Genomic DNA, 13,962 nt, shown 5'->3' with positions numbered 1-13,962 from the left:
ACCAACACACCCGTACCACCCCTCCCTCTCACCAGCCTCTACTTCTCGGAACTTGAGGTAGTAGTAAGTTTGAAGAGGATTCGACCCCATGTGGCAAGCAGCCCTGATGAAATACCCAACCTCATACTCCGTGACTGCACTGAGTCACTGGCACTATCTCCCTGCGAACTATTCAACCTGTCGCTTTACTGTGGATCACTGCCTCAAGATTGGAAGTGTGCTGATGTAGTTCAAGAAAGGGGACAAAGCACACACTGACAACTATCGGCCAGTGTCTCTCACATCCCACGTATGTAAATGTATGGAACGACCGGTAGCCTCTAATATACGGGAATACTTCCGGGAAGGTAATCTGCTAAGTGAAAGCCAACACAGTTTTCTTCCAGAAAGATCCTGTAATACTTTATTAACAAAGGTTATTGATGAGTGGCAGTTCTCTATGGAGAAATCTAAAATTGTTCAGGTAGACTGCGTGGCTTTGGACTGGGCTAAAGCTTTTGACCAAATCCCTCATCAACGACTTTTGTTAAAATTAAGACAGATGAATGTTAGGGGAAGTGTATTGGCATGGTTGCGGTCATTTCTTGAGGGTTGAACTCAACATGTTGTGTTTGTTGGAGTTCGATCATCGACCATTAAACTAACCTCAAGAGTGTGTCAAGGCACCGTCTGAGGACCTTTATTATTTAATGCATTTGTCTCTGATTTACCTAAATGTGTGACCTCAACCATAGCCCAGTACGCTGATGACACTGTAACGTGCAGGGATATACAATGCGCAGATGATTGTCTGAAGTTACAGTCGGTCTTGGACACTATAGCGGTGTGGTGTTATGTCAACGGTCTCAACATAAATGCTGGCAAATGTAAATACATTAGGTTAAGTAGGTCTCGACACCCAGTAGAATGTATATATAACATTAAAAATGTACATATTGCGCGAGTTAAAACCATGGATTTGTTAGAAACAACCATTTCTGAACAACTAAAATGGAACACACAAACAGAGGAAGTGAGATGCCAAGCTGCCAGGGTGCTCAGTTTTATGTACAGAAGCCTCCGTGGGTGCAAGTCGAATGCTACACGGACGGCTTACCTGACATTAGTGAGACCTATACTAATGTATGGTCTACCTGCCTGGCACCCTACCACTGCAGCTAACCTTCACAAACTATAAGGAATAACTGATTAACAAGAACAGCTGCCTGTCTCCCCTCACGTCAATCGCCTCTTTGTGTAAACAAAGCAACATCACCTTCTTACACAAGTCCCTCACAGGGGCCATTCACCTTTCACTCAACTCTCCTTATCCTACAGCTCCGTCCGTAGAGGCAAAAGGGTGTATCTTATACCCCCCTTTGTGCGAAGTGAATCCTACAAACTAGTTTCTTTGCTCGTTCAGCGCGGTTTTGGAACGATCTACCCACCAACATTAAATGTAGAAATGTAAATATAGTTAAATGTTATGTTAGGAAGCACATACGGTAAGAAAATTCATGTGAATATGTGGAAGAATGAACGAGGGAGTGAAAGGTTGTATAAATGAGAAAAATGTATATATTAGGCTATACTTGGTTACTTTACCTGTAAATAGTGTATATGATTGTTTCAGTTTAGGATTTAGGTCATTATTCCAAAGGTCAGGGGGCACTATGTGTAGGGGGCTTGTCCTTTTCCCCTGGCGTTTCATAGACACTGTAAAGGTTTATGGTAAATAAATAATGAATGAATGAATTACACCATTCCTATTTAATGTTTTCACCACTGACCAGCCTCTACCAGAAGGAACGGAATGTTTCATCTATGCAAATGATCGTGCTATTACTGCACAAGCTAGCCAGTTACAAATTGTTGAGTGAAAGCTGCCTGATGCTCTGGAAGAACTTACTCCCTATTACAGGGAGAATCAATTGAAACCAAATCCTAACAAGACTCAAGTCTGCACTTTTCATCTTAAGAACAGAGAGGCTACTAGACCACTCTATCTCCTGGGAAGGAGTCGCTCTTGATCACTCTGCAACCCTAAAGTACTTGGGAGTGAGCTTAGATTGTGCTCTCACCTTTAAGAAGCACTGCTTCAATATCAAGCAGAAAGTGTCAGTTCAGAACGATGTGGTCCAGAAACTGACAAGTACCACATGGGGTACACAGCCAAGTACCCTGAGGACATCTTCACTCATGCTGTGTTATTCTGCTGTCGAATATGTGTCCCCAGGGTGGTATAGATCCTGCCATACCAAACAGGTGGACGCTGCTCTTAATGAGACTTATCGAATCATCACTGGTTGCCTGCGGTCTACGCTTTTGGAAAAATTGTACTGCCTTGCTGGAATTGCACCTCTAGCATCAAAGAGCGAGAAGAAAAAAGTTGATACATCTGAATTTCACCCTCCGTATGATCACCAGCCAGCCTGTCCATGCCTGACTTCAAGGAAAAATTTGCTCAGAACAGCGGAGGCTCTCGTAGGGGCTGCATACCAAGCCCAAATTTGTAAATGGCGAGTGAGGTTCAAACGATCAGAAGAATGGCTGACTACAATCGAACTCCACCCTGGTCAAAGAGAAGGTTGGCTAACATGGAAAACTCTCAACAGATTGCGCTCAGATGTTACAAGATGCCATCTAACTTGTTGAAGTGGAGTTTTCACGGAGACTCGCCCTTATGTGATTGTCGTTCTCCACAGCTGCCTCATCTCCTCCAATGCAAACTGTGTCCAACTACATGCACTACGGCAGACCTCATGCAAGCAACACGAGTCCTCCCTGAAAATGGCTACATACTGGTCAGCAACCATATAAGTTTGTTCTTCTGACATGTTCTGTGGTCTTCTTAGACCCTTCCATTGTGGTTTTGTCATTTCTAAAGTCTTCACATTAAGGAACCAATAAAGTATCTACTTTTCCAAGCACCGTGCTCAACAGGAAATCGCTTATATAGCCCAGATCTATCATTTTTGTATACTGTCTTATAAGACAGTGATAGTGATCAGTTTTCAATATGGACCATGTCCGACTCGTTGGCTGAATGGTCAATGTATTGGCCTTCGGTTCAGAGGGTCCCGGGTTCGATTCCTGGCCGAGGTGGGGGTTTTAACCTTCACTGGTTAATTCCAATGGCCTGGGGACTGGGTGTTTGTGCTGTCCTCAACATCCCTACAACTCACACACCGCACATAACACTACCCTCCACCACAATAACACGCAGTTACCTACACATGGCAGATGCTGCCCACCCTCATCGGAGGGTCTGCCTTACAAGGGCTGCACTCTGCTAGAAATAGCCACACGAAATTAATTTAAAATACGGATCATAATGAAACTCATAACTTACGACTATCATATTTTTACCTTTTCTTTTGTAATATTATGACTGTTATATATTTGTCTTTTGGTTGTGCAGTTGGTACTTATTGTATATATTAGTGGTTCTGATATGATAAATAAATGGGAGGTGTTTCAAATTTACAAAATATGCAATGAATTGCGAATTTATACCAACCACAAATTAAGAATTGTCAGTTTTAACCATATCTTCATGTGCCGTCCTGACAATGTCCAACAGCATTTCAGCATGATAACAAGCACTACAGGAACATTTGATGATCTGACCACAGAATAAACATTTACCAGTTCCCATTTTGCAATTGAAATTGTAATGATTAGCAGTGATGGAACTAACAGTTCTATGAATATTAATGCAAGAAAGAGTCTGGATGATGAGCATAATCCAGATGCTAAGAATTTAGAGCCTAATTTGGTTATGTGAATGATATTGATCCACAAAATATCACTGTAATATTTGTCACAAATGGAAGATAATAATTGATTTTACTAGATTAAAGTCTCAAATCGGAGGTTGATTAAGAAATACCGTCGTTACTAGCAAGAAATATATATACGTATTTACTGGCTGTAAACAGGACTCCATTATGTTGCATTCCGCTGCTCGCACCGTCTTTTGTTTCTTTCTTGAGGTCCAGGGCTGGCACCGATGAATGGGAGTGCTATGTCTGTGAATTCTCATTATCTTTGTCCATATGTCTTGTATTCCACTGCTTGCGCCGTCTTGTTTTTTCTTGAGGTTCAGGGATGGCACCGATGAATGGGAGTGCTGTCTGTGAATTTTATTTTTTTTTTTTCCGTATGTCCAGCGCGGGTATTTTGTTGAAAGAAAAATAGCATGATCCCTGGACCAATACATACATATTTTTAAAGGAAAATAGTATGATCCCTGGAACAAGAAATCATTTAATGAATCAGTTAGGGCATATGAAGTGACTGCCCATCAAATTACATCGAATGAGAAAAATCAATAAAACGACACCAAAGAACTTCAGTGAGCAAAGATATCATACACGACAGTGTTAGACAAACTAAACACGGAAGCACTGCAGAAATAGTAGTTGTAAGGCAGTAAAGTATGTATTCTCTAAAAGAAAATATCTCTTATTATTTCTTAATCAACCTCCGATTTGAGACTTTATTTGAGTAAAAGCAAATATTAGGCCTAGGCCTACAGTGATATTTCATGGATCAACATCATTCACATAACCGCCTAATTTATTTGTTTTTCAAATTTTACACTTAGTTCATCCCAGATTTGAATGTCACTTGTACTTTTTTACATTTGTTTTTAAATCAATTGTGTGTTCGTACATTTCTTTAGTTATCAGATGTATTACATTAATGCTGAAGATGGCCAGCCAAGGCCAAAACTAGTCCCTAGTTTAGTAATGTAATTCAAGAATACTGCATATTACAGTATTGAAAAGGTGGACCATTACGACATTAATTTAATAATAATTATTATTGTAAGGACCAGTATGCTAACCACTTAGCCAGCGTGCTTCTTGATAGCACTGAGACACACTCTAGAGGGAGTAACATGTACACTATTACTTTGCTGAGTGATGTCATATAATGTCGACATGTAAAAGATCTCTGGTAACACAACTGGTGTTACCTGACAAAATTAATTAAAACCCAGCCATAGATGCTCACGAGATATTTGGTTTACTCTGCCATCCAGTAGGTCTAAAGTAAACCAGACGTCAAAATTGAAGAGCAAACAGCCAAATGGCGTCAAATTAAAATGTCTGCACATGGTAGCTGAAGCCATATGATTATGATTATTATTATCATCATGAGTGATCATCAATACAAGGTTGATATTCAAGAGTAGTTCACTCAAAAATTTCAGGTTGCTTCAGAATCTTGGCAACTTAACCACACACAACACTTTCACACAACTACCTATCTGGAAATCTCAACAGTTTCCAGAAAACTATAATTTCACTTTATTTGAGAAAATGTCAAAATTTACAGTTCAATCAGTCAAAACTGATCTGCATTTAGGACAGTCGCCCAGGTGGCAGATTCCCTATCTGTTGTTTTCCTAGTCTTTTCTTAAAAGATTTCAAAGAAATTGGATAATTATTGAACATCTCCCTTGATAAGTTGTTCCAATCCCTAACTCCCCTTCCTACAAACGAAAATTCGCCCCAGTTTGTCCTCTTGAATTCCAATTTTTATCTTTATATTGTGACCTTTCCTAGTTTTAAAGACACCACTCAAACTTATTCGTTTACTAATGTCATTCCACGCCATCTCTCCACTGACAGCTTGGAACATACCACTTAGACAAGCAGCTCGTCTTCTTTCTCCCAAGTCTTCCCAGCCCAAACTTTGCAACATTTTTCCAGCGCTACTCTTTTGTCGGAAATCACCCAGAACAAATTGAGCTTATTTTCTTTGGATTCTTCCAGTTCTTGAATCAAGTAATTCTGGTGAGGGTCCCATACTCTAGTTGGGGTCTTACCAGAGAATTATATGCCCTCTCCTTTACATCTTTACTACAGCCCCTAAACACCCTCACAACCATGTGCAGAGATCTGTACCCTTTATTTATAATCCCATTTATGTGACTACCCCCAATCAGTCAATACTTATATTAACACCTATATACTTACAGTGATCCCCATTAGGATCGTTCATCCCATCAATGCAGTAATTCAAACTGAGAGGACGTTTCCTATTTGTAAAACTCACAACCTGACTTTTAACCCCGTTTCTGAAAAATGTAAGTTGTTCTGAATTTTTGCTAGAAAAATTAAATAAAATTAAAAGCTTAATGATATCTTGTCCAAATCAAGAAAAAAATATGTAGGTTAATTCACAAGTAAGTTAAATTTTTCACATTAATAAACTAAAAATGAATTGAACATGTTAAATGCTCTTGAAAATATTTTGATTAACTTACTCCCCTAAATACTCTTACCTGAGTTCTTTCAATGATTTCATAAGTTTGCTGCCAATGTTTTTTGAAGCTCTCGTAGCATGCAGTAGGATCACAATCCTTTGGTGGCGAACTGCTTGTAGACCCACGTTTATGACCAAAACTAGCCCTTAACGGGCTATTCCGGAGCCAGCTCATATTTAACTAGCTACGGATCCATCGAAGATCTAATCTGGAAAGTCACAAACGGTTACCTCCAAGAATTGCAAGAAGTTTTGCAACCGATCAACAATTTAGAAAATATATTTAAAAACCAACGGCTACCGGGAGATTATCCGCACATAAAATCCACTGAAAGAGAGAAAGATTTAAGACCTCTTAACTCTAAAATAATTAAAGACCACATCGTCTCGAACAGACATACAGGGTACGCCTACGCCACACTTCACTCAATATTATCTGTATAAATCAAAAAGGGATCGTTGCCATATCCTGACACTGCACATTTCAAACAACATGTTCAATCAGGAATTTATTTGCAAATACTTACGGTACGCAAAATACTTTAAATTTAAGCAATAACAGTATGTTGTTATTACACATTGATATCCACCACTCCTCCATCGCCACCCATTTCCACAGATGACAGTTCACTACACAAATGAACATACGAACATTATTCATAACATACGGTAATAAATAAGTTGGTATATTCCTACTAAAATTCAATCAAAATATAAAAAGAAACAAAATTCTATAACTTAAAGTGCGACTTGCTGAGAAGTATTTATTATGTATCACAATATAGTGTCCATTGATTCCTCCAAATCAAGCGAACAAACAAAAACAAATTTCTATACCGACGACGAATGTTTCATTCTCCGCCTGAGGAGCGGGCGGGCCCCTAAACAGTGTGAAAAGAGAAATGTGTTGTGTGTTGAATGAGGAAGAGGGCTACGATGATGAGAAAGATAAAGGATGTGCGCTAGGAGTGAAGTTTAGATGAGGATTCCAGGGTGGAGATGGGGGGTTACGAAGTGCAGGATTGTAGTGAGATTGTAGAGGGAAGAGGATTTCGAGCGTCGAAGGTGGGTGTGGGAAGGGGTGGACAGACGGGTTGACGAGGGTGAAAAGGAGTGGCTGGCCGGGGGCGACGATGAGTATTATTAGGGGGATGTCGAACAGGTTGGGGTGGGGAGATTGAAGCGGTGGCGATACATGTATGCTCCGTTGCTGATAAGTTGTTGTATATCTCCGGTGGTCGGGCGGTGGATGCGAACCATATACGTTGGGTCGGAGGTGTTCTTGATGCGGAAGACGCGACGTATTGGGACGCCGTCAGCTTGGAGTTGATAGAGAATTGTTCGGTATGAGAGAGCAGGATCCACACCGCGGATCACACAGCTGTACATGTTGTGGAGAGTTGGTCGTGTCTGCGTTGTCGATGGTCGTGCGGCGGCTGCTGCTTCGTCGGGAGGTGAAAATGGCGAAGACGGTGTTGCGGCTGTAGACTAGATGTTTCGTCAGGCAGGTACTGGGGTTGAGTTTCTTCAGGGGAAGGGGAGAGAGGGAGGGAAGAAGTCGTGAGTGGTAAAGGATGGCATGTAACAACGGTTGTGACCGGAACATGGGAAAAGAGATGGGTGGATGTCGTGGCGGTCGTTGTGACGGTAGTGGCGGCGGTGGTGCTGGTGATGGGGATAGGGTAGAAATGAGACGAAAACTGTTGTAGTGGTGTCCACTGTGGTGGTTCGGCCGCTGCGCCGCTAAAGTACGGAGGACTAGGTTCTACCCGGTATCATTGGCTGCCAATATAGATTCCGTTGAGGATGTATCGCTGAGCAGCGTCCGCTGTATGGAGATGAAGAAGGACCCGACGTGTAGGAACGAAGTCTTGCAGTAACCTGGATACGTTCTGAACCGGGACGCCCACCAGGCGGAGTTGTTTGAGGATGTCGGGGTCGGAGAGGGCTGGATCAACGCCACGGATCACACAGATAGACATGTTGTCGGGGTGGCTGACTTCCAACTAGGTGTCAGCCTGTTCGCTTCGTTGAAGTCGGCGAGGTAGCAGAGTTCAAGGTGGTGAGCCACCCGGCCGAGAAAAAACGAAGAGGCGTTGCACAGAGAATTTAGCAGTCCTGCTTAGAGAAGTCGATGAAAGACCTTCCATATCGCTCCACTAGCCCACAATGGTTTCTTGTCAGCTTAAAGATCAAAGAGTTTTGCGTAAGCATAGCAGGGTTGTATCACAGGTGGCGTTGATTTTCGTCATTTCTTAGTGTTTTGTTCGATATATAGTCAGAGATACTGGAGGGGACGGAGCGGAACAGTTGTGACCATCACCCGGTTGTGTTGTTTTTTGCTGGTGGCTTTACGTCGCACCGACACAGATAGATCGTATGTCGACGATGGGATAGTAAAGGGCTATGAGTGGGAAGGCAGGGGCCGTGGCCTTAATTGCCTCGTGTGAAAATGGGAAACCACGGAAATCCATCTTCAGGGCTGCCGACAGTGGGATTCGAACCCACTATCTCCCGGATGCAAGCTCACAGCTTGAATGAACTGTAGCGGTACGTTTAAACACGTTATTAGTTTGACAACGTAAATGTATGTCACCCGTCTATTCAATGCCTATTTTCCCACAACATAACTGTTTTGTTGAATACAGCAATGTTGTTTTCTGTTGCAGAAGCCCACCTGCTCGTTTCATCCTTTGTGATGCCTTTTGATATGATCCCACAAATTTGATACACCACCACCCGTCGTGTAAATGAGGCCGCAACATTAGCATTTTGCTGATTTTTATCATCAGTAATATTTCAAAGAACTGTCGTACATCAGACGGTTTTCGTGGCATTTGTGGTACAAATTTCTGTAAAAGTGTGTCCCTTAACTCCGCCTCTGTGGTGTAGTGGATAGTGTGATTAGCTGCCACCCCCGGAGGCCCGGGTTCGTTTCCCAGTTCTGCCACGAAATTTGAAAAGTGGTACGAAGGCTGGAATGGGGTCCACTCAGCCTCGGGAGGTCAACTGACTAGAGGTGGGTTCAATTCCCACCTCAGCCATCCTGGAAGTGGTTTTCCGAGGTTTCCCACTTCTCCAGGCAAATGCCGGCATGGTACCTAACTTAAGGCCACAGCCGCTTCCTTCCCTATTCCTTGTCTATCCCTTCCAATCTTCCCATCCCCCACCAAGGCCCCTGTTCATCCTCCCCAGTTGTACCCCCCGACCCAACGTCTCACGCTCCAGGATAGGTGGCGTCGATTTTCGTCCTTTTATAGTGTTCTGTTCGATATGTAGTCAGAGATACTGGTGGGGACGGAGCGGAACAGTTGTGACATCATCACCCGGTAGAGGTGGGATCCCTGGCTGAATCTGAGGGAAAAACCAACCTTGGAGGGTAATCAGATTAAGAAGAAGAAGAAGAATTTTCCTTAACGCTTCTAAAACATGAATACCATCTAAAAATGGGATTAATTACACTGACTGACAGAGCAAATGCAACACCAAGAAGGAGTGGTTCGAAAGGGATGAAAGTTGGGGAAAAAACAGAGACGGCACGGACGAATAATTGATGTTTATTTCAAACCGATATGCAGGTTACACAATGCGCACGGCATCAACTCAGTAGGATGTAGGACCACCGCGAGCGGCGATGCACGCAGAAACACGTCGAGGTACAGAGTCAATAAGAGTGCGGATGGTGTCCTGAGGGATGGTTCTCTATTCTCTGTCAACCATTTGCCACAGTTGGTCGTCCGTACGAGGCTGGGGCAGAGTTTGCAAACGGCGTCCAATGAGATCCCACACGTGTTCGATTGGTGAGAGATCCGGAGAGTACGCTGGCCACGGAAGCATCTGTACACCTCGTAGAGCCTGTTGGGAGATGCGAGCAGTGTGTGGGCGGGCATTATCCTGCTGAAACAGAGCATTGGGCAGCCCCTGAAGGTACGGGAGTGCCACCGGCCGCAGCACATGCTGCACGTAGCGGTGGGCATTTAACGTGCCTTGAATACGCACTAGAGGTGACGTGGAATCATACGCAATAGCGCCCCAAACCATGATGCCGCGTTGTCTAGCGGTAGGGCGCTCCACAGTTACTGCCGGATTTGACTTTCTCCACGCCGACGCCACACTCGTCTGCGGTGACTATCACTGACAGAACGGAAGCGTAACTCATCGGAGAACACGACGTTCCGCCATTCCCTCATCCAAGTCGCTCTAGCCCGGCACCATGCCAGGCGTGCACGTCTATGCTGTGGAGTCAATGGTAGTCTTCTGAGCGGACGCCGGGAGTGCAGGCCTCCTTCAACCAATCGACGGGAAATTGTTCTGGTCGATATTGGAACAGCCAGGGTGTCTTGCACATGCTGAAGAATGGCGGTTGACGTGGCGTGCGGGGCTGCCACCGCTTGGCGGCGGATGCGCCGATCCTCGCGTGCTGACGTCACTCGGGCTGCGCCTGGACCCCTCGCACGTGCCACATGTCCCTGCGCCAACCATCTTCGCCACAGGCGCTGCACCGTGGACACATCCCTATGGGTATCGGCTGCGATTTGACGAAGCGACCAACCTGCCCTTCTCAGCCCGATCACCATACCCCTCGTAAAGTCGTCTGTCTGCTGGAAATGCCTCCGTTGACGGCGGCCTGGCATTCTTAGCTATACACGTGTCCTGTGGCACACGACAACACGTTCTACAATGAATGTCGGCTGAGAAATCACGGTACGAAGTGGGCCATTCGCCAACGCCGTGTCCCATTTATCGTTCGCTACGTGCGCAGCCCAGCGGCGCATTTCACATCATGAGCATACCTCAGTGACGTCAGTCTACAGTGCAATTGGCATAAAGTTCTGACCACTCCTTCTTGGTGTTGCATTTGCTCTGTCAGTCAGTGTATAAAACTAATGCCACAATTATTACCTAATATACTTTGCATTATTTACAAAACACAACAAGCGGAGGAAATATAGACGTAAATTTAATAAGCACAGACTGAATACAGGTACATTACCCTTACAGCCACGATGTTCGGATCACGGAGTATCTTCAAATTTGTGCACATTTAGTAGTCCATTAGGACAAGATAATGTGCAAGTAGCAAGGCGTACTACCAAGGCGTCCTCCATAAAATCGCAAGAGAAGTGTTCACGTCGAATATGTGCCGGTGTGTTGCGATCCTGAGTACAAAATGGCGGTGGTCGAGTGGTTAGCATTCAAGCTCGGCAATCGCTCGTTCGCTGGATCGAATCCCGCTTGTCGGTTTGTTTTTCAACACTGGTCATTTTCTTACATATATATTACAGTTGAAAGGTGATATAATGGAAAAAAGGTGAATTTGCATGAACTTTTATTTGATTTCCAATATTATTCGGAAGATAGTAGGTTCGAACCCCACTGTCGGCAGCCCTGAAAATGGTTCTCCGTGGTTTCCCATTTTCACACCAGCCAAATGCTGGGGCTGTACCTTAATTAAGGCCAGGGCCGCTTCCTTCCCACTCCTAGTCCTTTCCTGTCCCATCGTCGCCGTAAGACCTATCTGTGCCGGTGCGACGTAAAACAACTAGCAAAAAATGTTATTTGACTCTTTACTCATTTTTATCTTTCTTTCCTCTTTCTTAATCTGTTTACCCTCCAGGGTCGGTTTTCCCCTCGGACTCAGCGACGGATCTCACCTCAACCACCTCAAGAGCAGTGACCTGTAGCCGAAGACTTTGGGTCAGTGATACAGCTGGGAAGCATGACCAGTACCTCGCCCAGGCGGCCTCGCCTATTGTGCTGAACAGGGGCCTTGTGGAGGGATGGGAAGATTGGAAGGTATAGGCAAGGAAGAGGGAAGGAAGCGATCGTGGCCTTACGTTAGGTAGGCATTTGCCTGGAGGAGACGTGGGAAACCACGAAAAACCACTTCGAGGATGGCAAAGGAGGGAAACGAACCCCCCGCTACTCAGTTGACCTCCAGAGGCTCAGTGGACCCCGTTCCCGCCCTCGTACCACTTTTTAAATTTCGTGGCAGAGCCGGGAATCGAACCGGGGCCTCCGAGGGTGGCAGCTAATCACACTAACCACTCCACCACAGAGGTGGGTAAAATATTAGTTATAATTATCAACAAGTAAACGTCCAACAACATAAGGTTTTCCTGAAAATGTATGTCTGTTGTGATTTCCGAAATCCCTCATACCTGATAGTAAATTCGAGTAAGGTACCCGGAACTGCTTTGCACCAGGACGCTTTGACCTGCAATATATATGATAGAATATGACCAGTGATTAAAGACCAAAAAAGCTATGAATGGGACTTGATCCAGCGATTACGGAGCTTGAAAGCTAACCACTCGACCGTCGCCATCTCGTGTTCGTGACCGCAACGCACCGGTAGGTACATGCTCACGCGAAAATTATCTTGCGATTTTCTCGAAAACGCCTAAGTAGTATGCCTTACTACTTGCACATTATGTTGTCCTAATGGATACTAAAAGTGTATTAAGTTTGAAAATAATTCGTGATCCGAACGTCGTGACATCCCCATGTTAAACATGTGTCTTCCGCTACACTGTACTCTTGTCTTCTTCTTCGTCGTCGTTAGTTGTTGGACCTTGTAAGAAAACGCTACGTCCAGTCACTGGTTTGCAGGTTAATCATATGCTATTAAAGGTGCCAACTTAAATAAAATAGGCGCACGACATAAGGGAAGGGAGGCCTTTTTAATGAGGCTATTTCACAGCGCGAAATGATTAAATTAGTGACTTAATACTTTAACAGGAATATCTTAGCTGGACATAGCACAAAATACTGGGACACCAGGTTCTAAATGTTCACACCTGTGTGCTCGGAGACGACTGCGTACTACAAACGAACAAGACCGGACCACAAATAAGGATTGGGATATTGATGTATATACCTGGTTGAAAGGAAAATGTTACAATTCATCATCATCATCATTCCATGTCCGGTCAGCATTTCCATAATGTAGCAACTCCGATGGCCTTGTTGTTCGCCTCGATCAGGTCCTGTGTAGTGCAGGGATGTTCTAGCAGGGGACAGATGAGCAGGTGGTTCGGATCTTGTGTTACACCACACTCGCAGGATGTGTCTCCATCAGCTGGAAGTATGGCCCATTTTTGCATGTTGGTCTTGCAAAGAGGTTCGTCCACCCTAAGACGATTAAGTGATCTCCAAATAGGGTAGGGCAGGTCATTTCCTGGAGCTAGCTCTTCCTTTGCAGGAGTATCAGGCGGCAGCATGCTCTTCCACCTGGTGATGCGGTTAGACTCAGGTGTTCCTACCAGTTGTTGAGTCCAGGTGATGAAGCTCTTTCTCGACTTCAGTCGACAGACTACAGCCTGGTGATCATGCAGTGGGTGGCGAGAATCATTAGTCTGCTTTGTCCTCTCTGCATCAGCAGTAACAGCCCTTCTGATGGTGGGGGGAGCTATTCCAACAATCGGGTAGAGTTTGTCAACTGGAGTTGGCTTCAGACATCCCGACAAGATACGTACGGTCTCGTTGATTGCAATGTGAACCTCCTTGGTGTGAGTGGATGCACTCCACACAGGTGAAGCGTACTCTGCAGCGGACACTCACAAAGCAAGAGCAGAGGTTCTCAGGACGTGAGGGCTTGCTCCCCAGGTGGTGGCTGTGAGCTTTCTCAAAATATTGTTCCGTGAACTAACTTTCAGCCTGGTGTTGTGGCAATGTTTCTTGAAGGACAGTGTTCGGTCAAGA

The 13,962-nt window shown here is 44.5% G+C and overlaps 1 protein-coding gene across 3 annotated transcripts in view; it reads right to left on the bottom strand.

Moving 5' to 3' along the window:
* LOC136866081 (FHIP family protein GK23746) overlaps positions 1-6,884 on the bottom strand; it is a 607,505-nt gene extending 600,621 nt beyond the window's left edge. For all 3 annotated transcript variants that reach the window (XM_067142738.2, XM_067142740.2, XM_067142741.2), the window contains exons 1-2: positions 6,786-6,884; positions 6,278-6,467 (exon numbers count right to left, since the gene is read on the bottom strand). In XM_067142738.2, the coding sequence (XP_066998839.2) occupies positions 6,278-6,433 (156 nt within the window). In that variant the 5' untranslated portion in view covers positions 6,434-6,467; positions 6,786-6,884. The remainder of the gene's footprint in view (positions 1-6,277; positions 6,468-6,785) is intronic.
* Between the last annotated feature and the right edge of the window lie 7,078 nt (positions 6,885-13,962).

Source organism: Anabrus simplex, chromosome 3, assembly GCF_040414725.1.
Source record: "Anabrus simplex isolate iqAnaSimp1 chromosome 3, ASM4041472v1, whole genome shotgun sequence".
NCBI classification, from domain to species: Eukaryota; Metazoa; Arthropoda; class Insecta; order Orthoptera; family Tettigoniidae; genus Anabrus; species Anabrus simplex.
The sequence above is the reverse complement of the archived record's forward strand: the minus strand, read 5'-3'. Positions and strand labels throughout refer to the sequence as shown.